Source organism: Acinonyx jubatus, chromosome A2, assembly GCF_027475565.1.
Source record: "Acinonyx jubatus isolate Ajub_Pintada_27869175 chromosome A2, VMU_Ajub_asm_v1.0, whole genome shotgun sequence".
In the NCBI taxonomy this organism is placed as follows: Eukaryota; Metazoa; Chordata; class Mammalia; order Carnivora; family Felidae; genus Acinonyx; species Acinonyx jubatus.
The window spans coordinates 12,394,196-12,415,825 of NC_069383.1; the positions used below are offsets into that span (position 1 = coordinate 12,394,196).

General features: G+C 47.9%; 1 gene segment (V, D, J or C); it reads left to right on the forward strand.

Annotated features, from left to right (window-relative positions):
• The first annotated feature begins 10,012 nt into the window (after positions 1–10,012).
• On the forward strand, positions 10,013–13,107 carry LOC106986536 (T cell receptor beta variable 30-like). The segment is given in 4 exon segments: positions 10,013–10,047; positions 10,783–10,910; positions 11,283–11,604; positions 12,603–13,107. Coding segments are annotated over 3 exon segments (477 nt in total).
• The last annotated feature ends 8,523 nt before the right edge of the window (positions 13,108–21,630 follow it).

A 21,630-nucleotide genomic window follows, 5' to 3' on the forward strand; every position in this document is an offset into this window, starting at 1 on the left:
GACTCTATGCGGCTGGTGTCTGCTCTGTTGTATATAGTTTTCTCTTTCTGTCAACTGTGTCTCGACATTGGCACCTTTGCCCCGTCTCGCCGTCCTCTTTGGCCACCGCCCCTCCCGCCTTTCTGTTCCCTGGCGAGCTCTCAACAGCAGCCCGGCAGGAGCGGCCCCGGAGGGTGGCGGGCGCGACTCCCACCCTGCCTCCGCTCATCATCATCTCAAGTCCACACTCCTCTCGAAATGGTGCTCTGCTGACCCCTTTCACATTCTAGAGATTCGGTGGCTATTCGTGTTCTTTTCTCCAGTGCCCCTCCCCGCCCCCACGTCCATGGAGGAGCTCAGTCCCTCTAGTGCGGAACCCCTCAAGGTCTTAAATCTCACACCTCTTGGGCCAAGCACGGATGCCTTTATTTTACAAGACAGTTCGTCCTCAGCATCTTTTCTCTCAGCACTTCCCATCCACCTATCGTCTCTCCCTGCCTTGGATCATTCGCTCATGCCATCCCTGGCGCCTTTCCCCTAGGCACCTCCAGCTGGACCACCCGCGTCCTGTGAGTGTGAACTATTCTGGCACCTTTTTAAAGATGCTTTCCTCAACAGGTTTTACTATGGACTGAAAAAAAGAAGATGGGGTTCGAGCCTAATGACCTTAATTCATTTAGTTCCCTGCTCAAAATAAGCGGAGTGAGACTCGGGCTCAGTCAATGGTACTCGGTAAGTGTTACATAAATCCCTCTACCTCCAAAAACACAAACCCTGCAAATCAAAGTCTCTCTCGACATTTCCCTCCCCTGCTTTATTTTTCAGAAGCGACTATCATTACCAGTCTGGTGTGCATTTTTCCAGCCCTTTATCTCTCTCTTTATTTGCATCCCTTCCTAACATATAAGCCACAGGGGAATGTATAGCAGGCAATCCATTTCTACTGGTTGAATGAATGTGTCTGTGTGCAAATGCACACACACGTACAGAGAAGAAGCTGCTTTGTGTATGTTTGTGAGTGTGTTTTGATATAATTCATATTGCTTTATATATATTATTCGGCAACTTGGTGTTTTTTTCTTTTTTTTCACTTAACAGCCTATCTTGGGACAATTTCCATGGTACAACAAATTGCTTTATTTCATTCAACAATACTGCTGCATAGTATGGTATGTTATGGATAGTTATTTCCCATTCCTTTACGGATGGATATTTATGTGTTTCCTACGTCTTGCCACTTATAAGCAACGCCGTAACATAAATCCTAGCAAAACTTACTGCCTGCAAGTACGTGTGTTTTTACGGAACAGTTTCTTTGAAGTGAATCGTTCTGTCAGTGTTATGTGCATTTTTCTAAACATTGCCAAATTACCCTCCACAAAGACTACTGCAGTTTACTTTCCAGCTGTGAAAACTGAGTGCATTTCCCCACATGCCCACCGGCGTCAGATATTACTGATTCTTTTCATTTTGCCACTTTGCTGAGTGAAATGGTGTTTCTTTGTTTTTTTAAAGCTTCACATTTCACCCATCATTAGATTAGGCATCTATCTGTACGTCTATTGACCCTCCTTGTTGCACGTCTATCCGTTAGACATTTTGTGGTTTTTTTTTTCTCGTATTTCTTGGGCCTCTCCTGGGGCCCAAGAATTAATTGCCTCGTGCTTGCCTTGTGTCTCAGTGACCTTCTCTCTTCAGCCTCTTCCATTTTCCTGTCTTCTCAGATTTCCTCCTCTTGGCTTTCGAACATACCCAGATTGCAATTTCCTTGGGATGAAAGACTTGCCTCAACGCTTCTGCCCCCCTTAACCTCTCCCTGTTCTCTCTGCCCGCCTGCTATCGTTCGGGAATGTTCACATCCACCGCCCTGCCCTCACCACCTCTCGTCAATGATACCAGTGGTTTGACTCCAGATTTTATTGACCTTTTTATGGCCTTTTAAATATTCTCACCCTCTCTTTCTGGCCACCATCTCCTCCTGGCTCCCAGGTGCCATCTCATTTTTCTTCTTACTTCTAGGACTACCTGCTTCCTTTCTCAAGCTTTTTTTTTTTCTTTCCTTTGTCAAAAAGTCTGGATTTTCAGCAATTCCTGTTTTTGGAATTGTGTTTGTTCTTTTCTCTCACTTGTTACTTTGGCGATCTCACCTGTTCCAGACCTTTCAATTATTATCTCTATGTAAGTACTCCCTGGTGAGTCCTGATATCTCACTAAAACTCTGGTCTTTCACTTGGACTTTTCCCTGATGAATGGGGCCACTGTAACTTCAAGATCCGAGCACTAAATTACACTTTTCACCCTCCCCAACGATCCTTGTAATTTTACCAATTTTCGTGGGTAACAACAAGGAGAAAAACCTTATTTTCTAACCAGCAGAATTCTGCCTAGATGGAGACTTAACTTTGTCTAATAGAAGTTTGATGAATCGCTTTCAGTGAAGGGGGACAGGGGAGTGGTTAATGCCAGAAACCATGAAGCGTGTGTAGAATGAAGTGATGATGGAACTACTTTCCAAGGCAAGCTGACCCACGGTTCCACTTTTACAGGCTACCTCTCTTCACGACCTGAACTGTCTGGGACAGTAATGAGGATGGCTGTGGACAGAAGAGGGAAAAGGTAGCTGGCATCCAGAATGGAGATCTGGCAAAAGAACAAGCACATTTAAGAAGAATTTTATGAAGCTTTTCACTTGGTATGGAATTATAGATTTACACTATGTTTCCTTTTTTTAAAAAATTTATTTATTTAAAAAAATTTTAATGTTTTTATTTTATTTTTGAGAGAGAGAAAGAGAGAGAGAGAGAGAGAGAGAGAGAGAGACACCAAGCATGAGCGAGGGAGGGACAGAGAGAGAGGGAGACACAGAATCTGAAGCAGGCTCCAAGCTCTGAGCTGTCAGCACAGAGCCTGATGCGGGGCTCAAAAGCACAAACCGTGAGGTCATGACCTGAGCTGAAGTCAGACACTTAACTGACTGAGCCACCCAGGCCCCTATTTTGAGAGAGAGAGAGAGAGAGAGAATGAGAGCGAGCGAGCAGGGGAGGAGCAGAGAGGGCAGAGAAAATCCCAAGCACACTCTGCAATGTCATTGCAGAGCCTGATGTGGGGCTTGAACTTACAAATGGTGAGATCATGACCTGAGCCAAAATCAAGAGTCAGATGCTTAACTGACTGAGCCACACAGGCATCCCTAGATTGATACTATTTTTCTATTACTAAAGGTGTTGCTCTACTGTTTTCCTTCTTGCATTGTGTTCATCAAGAAAACTTCTGCTTCCTTCTCTTGTTCCTCTGTATGAAATGGTCTTTATTCTCTGGCTGCTTTTAAGATCTCTATAACAATGTTTTTTAAAAATTTTTAATGTTTATTTTTGAGAAAGAGAGAGAGAGAGAGAGAGAGAGAGAGTGACAGAGCACAAGCAGGGGAGGGGCAGAGAGAGAGGGAGACACAGAATCTGAAGTAGGTTCTAGGCTCTGAGTTATCAGTGCAGAGCCTGACACGGGGATCGAACCCACGAACCGCTAGATCATGACCTGAGGTTAAGTAGGGTGCATAACCTACTGAGCCACCCAGGTGCCCTCTCTAACAATAGTTTTGAGCAATTTGATTGTGGTATTCTTGGGGGAGGGATATGCATGTGTGTGTGTGTGTGTGTGTGTGTGTGTGTGTGTGTGTGATGCTTGGGTTTTGTCAAGCTTCTTGGATCTGTGGGTTTAGAGTTTTATCAAATTTGGAAATTTTTCAGTCATGATTTCTTGTAATTTTTTTAATGTTTATTCATTTTTGAGAGAGAGAGAGAGCATGAGCAGGGAAGGAGCACAGAGAGAGGGAGATACAGAATCCGAAGCAGGCTCCAGGCTCTGAGCTGTCAGCACAGAGCCCCATGCAGGGCTTGAACTCACGAACCTGAACCATGAGATACTGACCTAAGCTAAAGTTGGATGCTTAACCGACTGAGCCACCCAGTCTCCCCTTGTAATTTTTTTCCCCTCCTTTCCATCACTCTTCTTTTGTAGGGGGGACTCTAATTACAAGTATATTAGGACATTTGAAGTTGTCCTATACCTCACTGACGGTCTGTTTATTTTTCAAAAATTATTTTTCTCTATTTCATTTTGGTTTGTGTTTAATGCTATGTTAGCTCATTAATAGCTTTTTTGTCTGCACCGTCTGATAGGCCATTCATCTCTACCAGGGTATTTGTTTTTCATTTCAGATGTTGTAGTTTTCCTCTCGAAGAGTTTGATTTGGGGCTTTTAAAGAAAGATCTTCTATGTCTGTGCTTAACATGCTACATCTTCCCTATAGGCTCTTGAACATATGGGATAACTTGTAATAGCCGTGCTAATATCTTTGTCTTTTAATTCTCGTATCCGTGTCAGTTCTGGGTTAGTTCTTATTGATTCATTTTTCTCCACATCGTGAATTACATTTTTCCTCTTCTTTGCATGCCTGGTAATTTTTTTTATGGCATACCACGCGTTGAATTCTACTTTTGTATTGGGATTTTTATATTCCTATAAATATTCTTGGGCTCTATTTTAGAACACAGTTAACTCACTTGGAAACAACTTGGAAACACTTGATTCTTTTGTGTCTGGCTTTAAATATTTGTCAGGTGGGACCAGACCAGCATTTAGGCTAGGGATAATTATTCTCCACCCCTGAGGCAAAACACTTCTGAGTTCTCTACACAATGCTCCATGAATTTTAAGGTTTTCTGATCTGGCTGGTGAGAATATGCACTATTTCTGGCCCCATGTGAAATCCAGTCACTGTTCTCTTTAATCCTTTTGGATGGTGGTGTTTCCCGTCTCAGATAGTTTCTTTGCATCTGTGCTCTGATCAGCACTCTGCTAAATACTAACGATGTGAAGATCTCTCAAATTCTCTTTCTGGGTGGCTCTCCCTTCGCAGCTCAAAGGGGTTGCTGGTCTCCACCTGGGTTTCCCCCCTGTTTGCCACAGCCTGGAAATTCTCTCAAAGGAGCAGCTCTGGCAAGTATAAAATTCACCTGACTTTTCCTGTTCTTCCTTGCCTGATGTCTAATGTCTTAACCACTATTGTTTTTTTAATTTTTAAAAATTTATTTATTTATTTTGAGAGACAGAATGAGTGGGGTAAGGGCAGAGAGAGGGAGAGAGAATTCCGAGTAGGTTCTGGACTGTCAGCACAGAGCCCGACATGGGACTTGAACTGATAAACCTTGAGATCATGACCTGAGCTGAAATCAAGAATCTGACACTTAACCAACTGAGTCACCTAGGTGTCCCTAACCACTATTGTTTGTTTGTTTGTTTGTTTGTTTATTTATGTATTTGAGAGAGCGTGCAAGTGGGGGAGGAGCAGAGAGAGAGGCGGACAGAGGATCCAAAGCGGGCTCTGTGCTGACATCAGAGAGCCTGAGGTGTGGCTTGAACTCACAAACCATGAGATCATGACCTGAGCAGAAGTCGAATGATTCATTGACAGCCACCCGGGGACCCCCTAGCCACTATTGGTTTTTATATTTTGTCCCTTACTTCATTTTGGTTGGCAGTAGAAAATCAGTTATTTTTTAAAATATTTAAAAAATAAAAATGTCATTTTTACATTTATCACATATTTAGTATTGACATTTCATCAGTCATATTTTGTAGCTGGCTTGCAGTTCATGAGACCCAAATGTTAAATATTCGCAAATATCATGCGCTAGTCGTTAAACCATAGACGGCGTGACTTTGGCCCTGGAGGAAATATTTATGTTCATGATATTAGTCAGTGCTGTACATGTAAGCTTTTTCCCTCCTTTTTCATCCTAGCCCCCAGCCTTCCCTGACAGCTGCCTTACCGACTCCATCTGGACTTTTCTATTTTTTTCATTCTGCCTGAAAGATATCCTTTAACATTTCTTGTAGTGTGTGTCTCCCAGTTCTGAATTATTTTCGTTTTTGCAAGGCTTTTGCAAGATCTTTTCACCGGCTCCAGGGTCATTGCGGGTGTGATCAGCTGAGTTAGGATGAGGTCCTAGTGGAGCAGCGTGGGGTCCTGATCCGAGAGGACTGGTGTTCTGAAAAGAAGACTGCCATGTAAGGGGGGATGTGCAGGGACAGCACCATGTGATGACAGGGGCAGAGTTGGAATTTCGGAGGTAGCTACCAAGCAAAGGAGCTCCAAACATTGCCAGTAAACCAACAGAGGTAGGAACGGGCAAGAGAGAATTTCCCTCCACATTTCAGAGGGAGCATGGCCCTGCCGTCATCTTGATTTTGGACTTCTAAACTCCAGAATTGTGAGACGATAAATTTCTGGTGTTCTAAGCCACACAGTATGCAGGACTTGGTTACAGTGGCCCAAGGAAACTAATACAGGGGACTAATTGGATACCAGTTTCTTCATCATAGAGGGAAGCAGAACTCTCCAAACTCCTTTACCATTTGCCGTCTGAATGACTTTTCCACCTCTTACCTTCCTTGGTGGATATAAGTTATCAGAAGGCAAGTATCACATCTTATTTATTTTTGTGTTTTCCATAGCACCTCTTTAATGTTGAAGTTAACATGCATGTAAATTGGCAATGAAATCTGGGGCCCCAAGTATGGGTAGGCAAAATAATTTTATTTTCTAAAGTTAATATCATTTTATTTTATTTTATTTTTATTAAAAAATTGTTTTAACATTTATTATTTTTAGGGGGGAGAGAGAGACAGAGAGACCCTGTGAGTGGGGAGAGGCAGAGAGAGGGAGACACAGAAATGAAAGCAGGTTCCAGGCACTGACTGCCAGCACGGAGCCTGACATGGGGCTCGAACCCACGAACCATGAGATCATGACCTGAGTCAAAGTCAGATGCTTAACCAACTGAGCCACCCAGATATCCCAATACAATTTTATTTTTAAGTCCCCATTCCATCGGGATACACCTGGTTTATTTGGGGGTTTGTCAGGTAGGCCATGCTTTTCTCCTCATCCTTCTTCCTGGTGGTATCTAAGTTATGGAGAACTTACAAAGTGTCAAGGAATTGGAGTGTCTGGGTGGCTTGGTTGGTTAAGCGTTCCGCTCAGGTCCTGATCTCAACAGTTGGTGAATTTGAGCCTCACGTCAGACTCTGTGCTTACAGCTCACAGCCTGGAGCCTGCTTCAGATTCTGTGTGTCCCTCTCTCTCTGCCCCTCCCCTGCTCGTGCTCTGTCTCTCTCTGTCTCTTAAAAATGAATAAACGTTAAAAAAATGAATCGAGAGATGTGTTCTTTAAAAAGTAAAACAAACAACAAAGTGTCAAGGCATTGTCAGGCAGGGTACTTGGTCTTTGGTCATTGTTCATCTTTTCTGCAGAATTCTCATTCATACTGGGTGTTCACCATCTGTCTCCACCTATGTCTGCTCCTCTTTGGTGTGTCTGTTCCTCAGTCTCTGCTGATCCATGCAGGACGCTCTATGTCTTTCCTATTTCAACCAGGAGGTCTCTCCAGTCTTGGTGGCTTCTCCCAGTTCATCTGTTCTGACACGAGTGAGAGCATGGCTATACCGTATCTATCCTGAGTTCCTGGAGGTCCTTAGAGACTGTTTTGGGTCTCTCTGTCAAGAAGCATTGTGGAGACATGTCTTTGTTTTCCATTGCTGCCATAATAAATTGCCACAAACTTAGTGGCCAAAAACAACGCACATTTATTATCTTACAGTTCCATAATTCAGAAGTTTGACGCAGGTTTTGCTGAGTTAACACCAAGGTGTCAGCTGGGCTGAGTTCCTTTCTGAAGGTTCTAGAAGAGAATCCATTTCCTGGCCTTTTGCCGTTTCTAGAGGCCATCTGCATTCCTTGGCTCGTGGCCCCCGTCGGCCTTCAAGGCCAGAAACATAGCATCTCTCCGACCCTGTTTACATCAGCAAACCTCCTTCTCTTCTGTTTTCCCCTTCCACGTTTACGATTCTCGTGCTTACATTGGGCACACCTGGATAATCCAAGATAATGTCCCTATTTTACACAAAGCTGATTAGGAACCTTAATTCCACCTTCAACCCTAATTCCCCTTTGCTATGTAACCCAACATATTCACAGGTTCTGGGAATGAGGACGTTGACAACTTGGCAGGGGCATTACTCTGCTTACCACAAGCCATTTCTACTTCCCAGTCTGTGACACAGGGGGACCGGGGACCTTGTAGTCCTCACCCTGGAAATTAGAATCACTGTCGTCTGCAAGAAACTTTGAGCTTCTGATTCTGCACCTGTCTCTCATTTCTTTTCCTGATCAGGATATAGAGGCCAGGGCACAGAGAGAGAGAGAGATCAGAGAAGTTCAGGAACATCTCCTTTGTTGACTCGCCTCCCTTTCCATTAGCCCAAGTAATTTTTAACTCCTTTATAGAGGAACAAATAGATCCTGTAAGAATCTTTCAAATCCATCATTTAGGGAGAGATTTCAGTTTTAAAATGAAAAAGAGAAGAGTTCTATTTATTGTCATTCTCCTCACGCATAAAGCTATATCCTGTCAGTAGTGATTCATTAAGAATCTAGCATGGAGAAGGAAACCCAATATGGTAGCAAGAGGATTTGAGGGGAGGCTTGCCAGAGAGGCGGGCGCCCACCTAAGAAAGTGCCCAGAAGGGCAAGGAGACAGTGTAGTTCAAGCCAGCCTTCAGTTCAGCTTGTCTGGTTGACACCTCCTCGTCTGGGCCGGAGATATGGCTGGTTCCTCCCGCTCGGAGACGGGCGGAAACAGAGCAGAGGACTTGTATTCTCATGCACATTTCAATATATGAATGAATTGGATGAACAAGGGATATTGCAGATGGGGATGGAGAGTGAGGGATATTTTTCTAAGGCATGAACCATATGGAAGGAGCTCCAAGCTACTGAGTTGTGACAGTGATCAGGGAGTCACGAGCCAGCTGGCTGCCCTGATCTGGAGGACACGTCTCTTCGCCCTCCAGTCTGTGGTGCCGTCTCTAGGGAGGAAGGCGGCATTGCTCTCGTGCGTGGTGCTGACATTGAGCCAATGCGGGCGATGAGTTACGTCCGCTCTCACGGGCCATGCGGGGCCCACACGGCCTTAGCTGGTGTGAACGCCTGCCAGCCAAATGAAAAGATGATGCAGCCTCATCAAGAGGGAGAACAGTTCCCTTCTCCCTGTATCTGCGGCCCCTCTCTGTCTCCCTCCCTTCACTCACGCAGTACAAATGCTGGCAGCAGACAGGAAGGAGGACAGAAAGGGAAAGAAAAGGAGAAAAGAGGCTGTGGGTATGCCTGTGGGCACGTGTCCATCTTGGGCTTACTCCCTGCAGTCCTGACTTGCATACGTGTTATACTGAGTCCTATCAACAGACATAAAAATGGAGATTGAACAACTAATTGGCTACAGCAATTTTTCATGTGTTCTAAATGTTCACAGGATGCATGCTATGCTTACTACTTGCTTTACCAATATTTAAATAAATACTATAAAAGGATTCATTCAACTGAAAAGGATTTAAAAAAAAAAAAAACCCCAGAATACGGTCCCACAAATACAGTGTGGCAGCTGAAACTCTGTTAGAAGCCAGAACCCCAGCGTGAACGTTGAATTGTGAACAATTGTGAATCGTGTTACTCGACCCTGAGGAAATGGGACGCGTCACAAATGCCCAATGTGCTGCAGGCTCGCTCTCCCTGTTGGGTCACTTCTACTGCCTCCTTTCCTAGGTGCTCACCTTAAACCACTCCATCACATGCAACCCAAAGTGATAACTGTTTTGAAAACGAATCGTTCAGGGGACAGAGCACGGCAAAGGAAGAGGGCAGAGGAGGTTCTGAGGCACGCGTTGCCGTCTTCCCGCCATCTTGGGGTCTTACGACTCATTTCAGCAGAATGAGGTTCTACCAGCTGCCTAGCAGATTCTCAGCCTTAGCTATTATGAACTGATGGTCTGGCAATGCTTCTTGCGTCTCTGTCATTCCCTCAGCCCCCCACCCCCATCCCACCCCACTGTAAATCTTCTCGTCTACTGCAGGCACAGGCTTTCCCTGGACTTCAAAAAACAGCCAACCCTTGTAAGAGTTGTTGCCTCTTACAACCGGCAACCGGCAACATGCATCTGTCAACCAGTTTGTAAGTATTATACTCCTTTTACTTTTACAGATGACAGATTGAAGATCAGGACTTTCTAAGAGTTCCTAAACCAGAAAGAGGTAGGGCTGTGATTTGAACCCCAATCTGTTTGATCCTAAGTCCCCATGACGTTTTCACTACTCGTGTTGCATTTTGGAGCATAAATTAGATCCAGTGAGGTCCTTAGAGGCACACGGAACCCAGGTTCTAACTTTGATGGGTTCAGTAGTTGACTCTGCCTGTCCAGGTCTCAGATTCTGTGTGCCAGGGACGAGGAGGTTGCAGATCCCTCGGCTGGCTGTCAGAACAGCTTCCTTCCCTCAGAACTGAGCCTTTTTTTGCTTTGAATACCCTGAAGACCTAAATCTCTTGAGCTGTGATCCGCTTTGGTCTCCTTTCCAGCCACCCAGGTGACATGTCCTAAAGCCTGTTTCCAGCTTCAGAGACTGAGATCTCTTTTCATCATCCTGCCAGGGTCACACTTTCTCTGATGGTTTCCAAGCTTCTCGATGGTCTCCAGGGGGAGCCAGAGAGTCATCTGTTGTTTACAGGGAAATAATGAGTCATTAAATATATTTACATACTAGGACTTGCAGGATTTCAATAAAGATAACCAGTGCAGGGTAAAGCTGGTTCCCAGGGAGGATGGGGTGATTCATCACACACTTCAGAAAAGACCAGCCTCATTTCCGCCCCAGCTTGAGGGGAAATGAGCGCTCTGTTCTGTGGCAACAGGTCTGCGAGAGGGAGGGGCCCCACAGCCACAGCTCTGGCCCAGATGAGCCCACCCGTACCAGATGAGCCGAGGCTGGCTTGAACTATGTCCTGCTGCCTCCTTGCCCTTCTCCTGGGCACTTTCTTAGGTGGGTACCGCTCTCTCTGGCAAGCCTCCCCTCAAGCCCTCACGCCAACCCCATGCATCCAGAGCCTCAGCTGTCGGATTGACCTCTTTGGTACATTCCTTCCATTTTCTGGAATAAATATGGGACTTGAATCCCAGAGGCTGGCGTGCTGAATCTTAGTTTTCTCTATCCTCTGGGAAGGAGTTTGCTCTCGTGGTCTCCCCTTGTCCGGTGTCCCTCTGCGCCCTTGGCCAGAGAGAGGGTGCAGTCTACTCTTTTTGATGGATCCCACGTGCCCGAGCCATGGGAGGGCCTGAGCCTCCCCTATGTCAGGCAGGAAGGCAAGCTTGGCTGGGATCCTCCACTCTAAGTGGCCTTTCACATTTCCCTCAGGTGTCAGCGCTCAGACCATCCACCAATGGCCACCTGTCAGGGTGCGGCTTGTGGGCAGCCCGCTCTCCCTGGAGTGCATCGTGAAGGGGGAATCAAACCCTTATCTATATTGGTACCGGCAGGCAGGCCGGCAGGCCGAGGGAGGGCCCCCCCAGCTGCTCTTCTACTCCCTAAATATTCACCAGGTAGACCCTGAGGCACCACGGAACTTCACAGCCTCCAGGCCCCAGGACGGCCAGTTCATCTTGAGTTCTCAGAAGCTCCTCCTCAGTGACTCTGGCTTCTACCTCTGCGCCTGGAGTCTCACACCAAGCCGGGCGAGGTAGACATCTGTGCAAAAACCCCACCCTCTCCGGGAGCCCTCCCTCTGGGGTTGGGCGGAGGATATTTGGGTTTCTGATTGTCAGCCAATGTGAGAACAACAGAATCCAGCCAGATTCTCCTAAAGAACTTCACTAAGTTCTCAGGGAGAAGAGAAACGTATTCACGTGCGGGCCCCGCGAATCGCACACACACGGTCAAGTCCCCAGTGTACGGATGCCTAAGCCTAGGCTGTTACCCTCCAGCCCTCAAAGTGAGCTGGACCCTGCCTCACACCCTATTCTCTCAAAGTCCCGTCTGTCCACACTGGGGAGTGAGAGAGTTGGGAAACACCTGCAGCGGGATGTGGTGTGGTGGCGGACAGGTGGACAATTACGAAGATGCCGACTCAGGTGACTTACTTGGTTAATTTCAGTCACCTGAAGAGTCTCCTTTTGTTGATCTCTCTGTGGCAAGTAGACATCTTGGGGGAGCTTGGGTGAGGCTCTGCGGCGGGAGGAGCCAAGGCGTTCAGCCGACTGTTCTCGTGTCGGCTAGAAGTGCGCATTTGTTAGTAGCAGAAACCACACTGAGGGATTTTGACTATTGATTTGGATTTTAGGCTTTTTAATTCGTGTTCCACTGTGTCTCATCCCTTCCCTTGTAGCGAAAGAGGGAGCAGAGAAGCAGATGGTGACCAAAGAGATACAAGAGACAGGAAAAGGATGAGGGCACGCGTGTATGATGCTAAAACCCTAAAAAGAGAAATTATTTGGATGAGCATGAAGGAGAGGAAAAGGCTTCTGGGGGTGGCTGGGAAGAGATGCCACGGTTTCCCTGGCAACCAAACTTCCTTCCTCATCCCTGAGTCCCTCATTCGTCCCTCGTCCTCCTTATTCTTAACAAGGTTTTCTTTTCTAATGTCCCTTGTTCTCCACGAGGGGGCACAAGAATCTTAAAATACTCTGTCCCTGGGATCACTTCATCTGGAACAATTCAGACATTTGTTTTTATTTTCAGCATCATTCGATCTGCGGAGGGAAGTCTGAGACAGAGACGCGTAGTGTTGGAGACGGTATTTAATAATGCCCCGGGGCTCCTATCGCCCCTTCAGTATCTACTTACGTATTAAGCAGCTATTATGTGCTGGGCACTCTGAGCCATCACAGGGATCAAAAAAGAAAAAAATGGAGTGCACTCAAGACGGTGCTGGGCCTAGTCACAGCATGGTTTTAATCAAGGCTCTTGGTTTGCTTTTTTCCCCATGTGTGAGAATATTAATTGACGAAAGCAATCAGTAATGCCATGACCACAAAAGGAAAGATGCTTTTACGGCACAAGTTTTGTTCACAATGAAGAGTAAACGATGTTTCAAGCCAATGTTTATTTGTTAACTGATTATTGAACGTTGGTGGAATTGGATCTCTCCCCGAAACAGTGCTGTCTGATAACTTGGAGTTAATAGACTTTAGGACAGGCTTAGTTTCACATAAAAACTGAGCAGATAACAGAGAAAGTTCTCACATTTGTTCCTCTGATCCCCCTGTTTCCTGTTATTAACATCTGACATTGGTGTGGTTTTTAAAAAATTTTGTTTATTTTTGAGAGAGCGTGAGAGAGAAACAGAGTGAGAGTGGGGCAGGGGCAGAGAGAGAGGGAGACACAGAATCTGAAGCAGGCTCCAGGCTCCGAGCTGTCGGCATAGAGTCCGATGCAGGGCTTGAACCCATCAACCATGAAATCACGACCTGAGCCGAAGTCGGACACTCAACTGACTAAGCCACCCAGGCGCCCGTTACTTTTTATGTCTTACCCGTCTATGGTTTTTGACAAATATACTGTGTCCTGTATTCCCCATGGCAGCGTCCTGTAAACAGTCTTACTGTCCCAGATCTGCACTTCACCTGTTGACTTCTCCCCTCTTTCCCTGATCTTTTCACTCTCTGTATATTTTTAAAGCATTTAGTTTTTGAGGCTAAATTTACTAGTTGTCTTAACCTTGGGCGAATTATATCATTTCTCTTTCCTCAACTGTCAAACTGATTGGATTAAGTATATTAAATGAGGTGATGTCATGTTATAAAGCCCTATTACAGGGTCTGATTTTCAACGGATATTATTTTCCTCTTTTAGCTTACAAGCTATTTTGATTCCAATTCACCCAAAAGAAAGACTTATTTTTAAAAAAAAAAAAAACATTCAATTTTAAGCTATGTATTAAATATTTTAAAATGCTGAGCACACTCAGATGGCAAGCCCGCGAAATTTTCATCCTGTGTGGTACCCATTCCGATAGGGGTGCTTTCTGGTGGGGTTTTATGCAGCTTCAGAATCCTTCCTAACTGAAAGGGTTCCAGGTAATCACCACACGTCAGGTGGAGTTGGTAGGAGGGTTAAGACAGATTTTTCATTCCTATAAGATATTCAGAAGTTCTGGAAAACCTCATGAGGGAGATAGAATTTTAGCGAGTGTTAGGTTTTTAGGAGTCTAGTATTTAGATAAACAGAATGTCATTCTCAGCCAGAGTCTGTTTCAGTAGAAATGTGGAGGTCCCAGTGGATATCGTGAGTTCCAGGAAAGCCGTGAGTGAACAGCTCTGATCATTGCACCGAGCGACAGAGAGACTAGAGGACATTAGTAGGTCAGGGGAGGCTAGTCGAGGAGAGACTCGAAAACCATCCAAATTCATCAAGACAAATTCCTATCCTCCACGTTCCTGCCCTAGTAATGACTATGAGTCCTTGTCCCTAACGGTTTCCCCATGTCTAAGGGCTCGGAGATCTACAGTCGCCTTAATTTCAGGGGACAGAGGAAAGCAGCCCAGACACCATCTCCTGCCAGGAAGTCACCAGTCTCACTTATGCCTGGGGCAGAGGAAGCTGCCTCCTCTCTAGGAGAGGTGCCAGGACCCCGTTCTTGGCGGACTCTGGAGGTGTGTCAGGAAAACCATTCCCACGCTTGTCATTCCTAGGCCACTGACATGTGGAAGACCCCAAGCTACACGCTGGTGGCCAGCAAAACTCCACGCACTCCTGGGACCGATAGGGAGAAAGCCGGGGCCTCTCTCTAGCCAACGAAGATGGGGAAGGCCCAGGTTTGGGGAGCTGGTGACACTGAAATTGGGCTGCTTCGTCTTTTTGTCCAGGATTATATGCTTTGGGTTGAGCGTGTCCCAGCCCTGTGAGCTGCTGCAAAGCCGGCTTGGCCTGTTGTAGAGCCTGTCATTTCCTAGTCCCTCCTTCAGGGTATTGTCTCTCTCTGGTTTTCTGTTGTCTCTGCACTCAGGTCTCCCTCCTCCTCTTCCCCAGATGGGGTAGAAACTATCTGTCACGCAGACCTCGCAGACCTTAGCAGTAGGGGACGATGCTTCGAGAAACCCAGGGAGTCAGGCACACAGACACCTGCCCAGATACCCAGGGACCGTCCATTTTCAGTCTGTTGATTATCTAGGGCTCTTTTTCCTGTGACTCGTTAGCCCCTCTCATTAGATGACTGGAAGGAAGTTGGGGGGGCATAAGCGGGGGTGGGGGGCCCATTTAGGGGACAGGTGGCAGGAGGGAGTTGCCTGAGGGATGTGGGGCCAGAAGGGACCCCAGTTGGGTCAGAGCAGTTTTGCAAGCTGTTTTCATTCCTCACTATCTCCAAGGTGCCCCCTGCGGCCTCTGCTGGGGCGGGGGGTGGGGGGGGGGTCCGCCTCCAGCAGGTGTAGATGCCGGGTTGGGGGCGGGGAGGTCTGCATGGGACGCTCAGGTGCCTAGATTCCCCCTCCAGAGGGGTTTTCCTCTCCTCTCTGTAGCTGTATTTTCCACCGCCAGGGTGCTCCTCTGAGGCCCAGGTAGAAAGAGTGGCAGGGAAGGGGTGGGGGCGGGATGGGGATGTGGTGAGTGTGGTTCTCCTGGTCGTCAGAGGGCGGGTGGTGGGGGGAAGGACTTTCACAGGCCCCCAGATGCAGGACCTGGTAAATGTCAAACCACATCCTGTTGTGAGTCCCTGAGATGCTCCAGGGGCAGGTGGGTGTCTGTTGTTACTTGGGCTGATGTTGCTCAGAGATAAACAGCTCAGCAGCCCGCACTGGGCTCAGACACCCCCAAACCTGCCCCAGTTGTCTCCTCAAAGACCCCAACCTGCATCTCTTTACTTCCTGCCTTTGATTCCAGGCCACTGTCCTTTCAACACTAGTTTCTTCTCCTCCTTCGGGGCCTGGCCTCTTTCCTGGAGGAGGGCCAGGGAACAGGTGTCAGGCTCCAGGTGCCGGTTGTTAGCACGGGGTTCCCAGGTCAGCCCATCCCCCTCACACCAGAGGCAGCCTCTGAGGCTCGGTGGCTCAGTGAGTGATTTGGGTCTAGGGAGAACTTAGATCCCCTGAGTTATCTCCCTCATGGTGATTCGGGGCCTGCAGACCTCGGATCACCGAATCAGAAGAGCAGAGTTTGAAGATTATTTAGACATCACTCTACCCCACCTCGTTACTTCACAAACGAGGAGATGGAGGCGCAGGAAGCGACGTGAGCTGTCCAGGGCCGCGTGGCTGCGGACGGAGGGGGACCAGAAGCGAATGCTCTGTGTCAGAGCAGCTCCTGGATCTCAGACGAAGCTCAGAGGAACGTGGGCTCCATACTGAGCTGTGATCTCGCTATGAACGTCATGAGCCACTTGTGTAAGGACGAGAAAGGCGCAACGGTCAGACCTGAGTGGCAGTTGGAGGGAGGGGTGAATACGATGACCACAGCTTTAGATTCCTCAGAAACTAGACCGGTTGGAGAGATGAGCTGATGAACTGCGATAAAATGAAACAAGTCTTCCTGTTTCCCCTCCTCCGCCCGCCCCCCTGCCCCAGAAAGAGAAGAGCAAAGGTCTGCACACAGGAAAGCAGCATATGGCTCATTTGCAAGACCTGTGAGAAAGACCCAGGGTCTGAGTCAAAAGTGAGCTCTGCGAGTGGGTACAGGATGTTGAACATTGCCCTAACGGACCCAGTGTGGACGGCATCGAAACTGAGGAGGCAGAGCTCTCTCTCTCTCCCCTATGTAGGTCAGAGCCCACCTGGTGCTGCCTTCCGGGCCGAGCACCACGCTTTTAGAAAAGTGGGAGGGTAAAAACAAACATAAATGTTTTCAGAAGAGGGTGGCTGGGCTGGGGAGAGTCAGAAGTGCTCCAAACTGGGCCACCTGAGGAAAACATCCTGTGCGTTGCATAGCGTGTGCGTTAATAAGACGAAGCCACCTTATGAAGTCAGGGTTGTGATTCAGCCCATTTTATAGGAAGGGAAGCTGAGTCTCCAACGTGATCGTATAGCTGAAAAGAGCAGAGCTGAGGCTGGAACCTCGGTGTCTTTGGCTTAAAAGTCTATATTCTTTGTTGTCATCCTGTTCTCCTCTCTCTGCTGTATGCTTTCCCTCCGCTGCACGCTCAAGCTTTTAAGGGTTCTGTTCATTCTGTCTCTCACAGACGTGTGGACTCAGCTGGAGTGGGCTTGCTAGCTGTCACAGGAAGTGTTCTCATGGGAGCACCATGATGGCCAACGAGGGGTGCTACAGTGGGATGGATGGATCCGCGAACAGGATAGAATTCTTCATGAGAGCCATCCGGTGATGAAATGGCCTGCTCAGATAGGGGGTTCTCTGTTCCCAGGACAGGTCAAGCATAACTGGTGGGGGGGGGTGCAAGACTGCAATGCATGCTTCCTTACCACCCAGAGTGTATATGATTCCCAGCCCCAGTCAAGAAGAAGTCTTACCGTGGGAGTGAGGGTTCCAGAGGACCGAGCTGGAATCACTGGAGTGGCCCAGGACTTGGGCAGGAGTGGTCATGCTCAGGACCACCCTCAAGCCACTATCTTAAAAACTACTTCTTTATGTCAATGAGTTTGATCGGGAAGCAGTAGGGCACTGGGTCCATAGGAAGCCCTGGGGTTCAGTCTCCTGTGAAGACCGCACTTCATACTCACGGAGGACAGCTGAGATAAGTTAGAGCTGACTGATGACACTATCCTGGGGAGATAGTCACAGCCGTGGGCTCATTTTCAGGTCCTTCTTGCTGACATACAGATCCACTCACTGATCTCTGGGACCCCATGTTTCCCAAGGAGGGAACCCTGTTAGGAGTGAAGTACAAAAAAGTAAAGATAGTGGGTGGAAATGGAGGAGAGTCCCAATGTAATTGGGACTGTGGGCATGTGGTGAGCAGAGACTATGTCCTCTGTTGGAAGGACATGATTCAGGACATCGTTCGGTGCTGTCACAGTAAACCCTAAAGAGAAACAGACAGGTATATTATGTTAAGGAACCCGGGAACCTCAGCTCCATAAACACAGCTCGAGAGAAAAAGTCTCCAAGATGGGAGGGGAGGATATCCAACTGTGGACTGAGGCAGGAAACATTTTGTTTGGTTAACATCTCAGATTATGGGGTTATCAAGGCCAAGCAGTCACCCTTCTGGTAACTATGGGAGTCTGCCACAAGCAATGGGAATGAACCATAATTAAAATTGTTGTCCAGGCTTGATGGCCTTCCAGGCTCTGTGTCTTATACGGGCATAGAGTAATTTCCATGGACGGGGCAAAAGTGAACCGGGTGATGAAAGTTTGAGAAGAGGTCAGTGGGTGAGCAGAAGAGCAATCCATCCATATGTCAGGCGTCACGCTGAGAATTGATATGGGTGTTGTAGCCATTTGTGATCTCCACCAGCATCTACTAGCACCCCTAAATGAAAATATGTGTAGGCATGAGCGTGTTTTTGTGGTACACGTATAGTTTCAAGAGAGGGCTCAAGTACCAGTCCTCCATTCTCACATCCATGATCTCACGAATGCTCCTCCTACATAGGACATTTAGGGCTGTGTGTCACACTGACTGTTAGGGGCTGAGATCAGTCAGGCTGCCCTTCCCTGGGTCCCTATGGAAGAAGAAAAATAAGGAAATGCCTTATGGCAGGAAATGGATATATTAGTATCTATCAGGATCTTCCCCCCACCTTGTTCTACAATCCTATTCTTTCTTCTCCCCCCTCCCTCCTCCCTAGTTATTTACTTAAGAGAGAAAAAACATCTTTGTCTCTTGGATGGTCCCAGCACCTTCTTCCCCCATCCCCGTTGCCCAGCCTGTGTAGCTTGGCCATGAGCCATGCAGTAGGAAGGTGTGTGGGTCTTTCCCGGATACTTGTGCTGATAGAAAAATTCTTCTGGGCAAGTGACAGTGGCTTGAGCAGCCCTTCTCCATAGGAATCTCATCCCCCACCAGGATGTTCTTCTGATTACATGACCAGTTGGATGCTCCCTTTTCCCTCTTAATTTCTAAGTAAATCTCTAAAGGTCACAGGGTTGAGGTTCTTCTCTGGGGGAGCTGCCCATGACGAGTCTGGCTGTGTCCCAGCGATGGTGAGAACTTGGGGGCCCTAGACATCCTCCTAGAGATGTTTTGCTTCTAAGTTTCTTCATTCAGTAAGCATGTTTTGCCCCTGTACTGGTCTCACTTGGGGAGTTTGTCCCTAGATTACCTTCTGCCCACAGGTTTCTTCAATGGGATGAAGTTTAAGTGAAACTTGAGTTGGAACAGGCAGACAGGCCTGGGCCAATGATGAGTTGCTTCAGTGCTGTCCCATTACAGGGATAACTCTGAACCCAGAAACTCTTTGGGGGGCCCCTTTATTTTTATTTTTAAAAAATTAAAAAAATGATTTATTTTTGCGAAAGAGAGAACACAAGCTGGGGAGGGACAGAGAGAGAGGGAGACACAATCTGAAGCAGGCTCCAGGCTCTGAGCTGTCAGCACAGAGCCCGACACAGGGCTCAAACTCACAGACCACGAGATCATGACCTGAGCTAAAGTCGGATGCTTAACCGACTGAGCCACCAGGCACGCCACTTGGGAGCCCCTTTAATTGGAAAGGCCACATATCCTACTTTGCCGGGACAATCCTTATTCACCTCCTTTGTCCCAGAATCCCATCTCTCGCTCTCAGTAGTGTCCCCGTTCATGCAATAAATGTTAGGATTGCCTTACATCTAACCTGTCTTTGCTCAGTTTCACCTGGGGAAGGATGGATGGGATGCCCAGTATTGGTTCCGAAAGACCTACTTAGAAACCAGAGAGAGGGACAGAGGCAGAAGAAGTTAATTTCCTAGTGCTGGGAGTTGAATATTGGGGAGCTGGGGGTGTTGTCTGAGGGAGACAAGGAAGCAGCTGTAAAGATTTGGGGAAGGAGGCTCTCCTTGGGTCAAGTGGGCTGTGGGGTGGGGACTAGATGACATTTGTAACTTTCTCCATCTCTATTACGTCTCCTGGAGCGGGCAGGTAGAGGCTCATTCATCCTCCAGAGGACATTCCTTGGGTCCTCACCTCCACCCACATCCTCCCAGCTGCCAGTGCCCCTGCTCAGCAGGCCCCCTATGAGGATCACCAAGCCTGCAGGCCCCATTTCCTGTGGGGGGGGGGTCTCCTCTTCCCACCTCCCCTCTATCTCTGTCCTGCTCTTGCTCAGTCCTCCTCACTTCTCTGCACCCACAAATGCCTGTCCTCGATGCCCTGTCCCCGGCCACCCCCTCTGGCCCACACAACACCCTCCTCTCTCTGAGGCATGTTCTTGTCCCTTCTGTGCCTACTGTCTCTGGCCCACCTTTGTGAGGAAGAGCCATGCCTGTCTAAAGCATGGGAGGTGCTGCTCTTGTAGGTACTGGTCTAGGACCTAAACCCCCCCATTTGGGGGCTTCTTAGTCATTATAAAAACAAATGAACAACAACTAAAAAACTGCTGCTGTTTGAGAAATCTAGAAATAATTACAACTGATGGGAAATTGCAGGCGTGTGAGGCATTCCCAGGGTCACCCCCGCCCTGAGCCATGTCCTTTCCCAGCCTGTGTGAGCTGGGTCTAGAGAACCCTTAACCACCCCCCTCCCCGGTTCCTAGACACTCAGTGCAGTGGGATGAATAGCGTCCCCCGAGAATTAATGCCCACCCAGAACCCCAGAATGTGACCCAATTTGTAAACAAGGTCTTTGCAGATGTAAACTTTTCATCTCGGGATGAAATCCTTCTGAATTCGGGAAAATCCAGGCCCCAGAACATGGGAAGAAGGTGATGTGCAGACAGGCCTAAAGTTGGAAGGATGCTGTCACAGCCAAGGGCCACCAAGAATGCCAGAGGTGGGAAGAAGCAGAGAAGATTCTCCCCCTGGAGCTTCTAAAAAGGGATGCGGCACTGCCCACGCGTTGGTTTTGGCCTTCTGGCCTCCAGAACAGTGAGAGAATAAATTTCTACTGTTAAAACCATCAAGTTTGTGGTTCTTTGTTTGTGCAACGCTAAGGAACAAATACACCCAGGGATCAAGGTCCCTTTACTCTGTTACTGTGGGTCCTGGGCTGGAGGTTGGGGGCAGCTACTCCAACGTCACCCGGGGACAGTCACACCCCTCTGGCCACTACTTGGAAAGAGCTTCCTGAATTTCCTTCTTCAAGAGAATGTGCCACAGTTTCCCGGCTTACCAGCCATTTGATCTACGAACGGTGGCTTCCTTACCAGTGGAGTAGGGAGAATGACACCTGTTTCTAGGGTCACCGTGGGGATGAACTGGGGCACCCTTGTGCCTCGTCCAGCCCCAAGTCTGGAACCAAGCAGGCTACCAAAAAGGGATGCCACCTTCCTCAATCTTTCTCAGCTTTCAGACTTCCTTCTCACCCCTGACTTTCTGCCTAAACCAGCTTATCTCTGGTCTCTCTCACCAGTCTGTGCCTTCTTTCCCCTGGTGCATCCCTCCCTTACCCTGGTGCAATGTTCTACTGCAGTGACTCTGATTTCCTTGTGAACCCCGAGTTTACCCCAGGAAGATAACTATCTCTGCCCAGGCGGATGTGCTTGACGGGCTGCATTTGGGGTGGCCCGCTCTCCATCCCACCGAGCGAAGGGTCACTCAGGTGTCACACCTCAGCCCCTACCGGACCCCACCTCCCTCCCCCCACCCCCCAGGGCCTGCCTCCACATGCCCCACTTCTGTGAGATCTCTGGACTTCACTTATCAGGGGTTTCAACTCTGTGCCTTCTTCGGGATTCTTC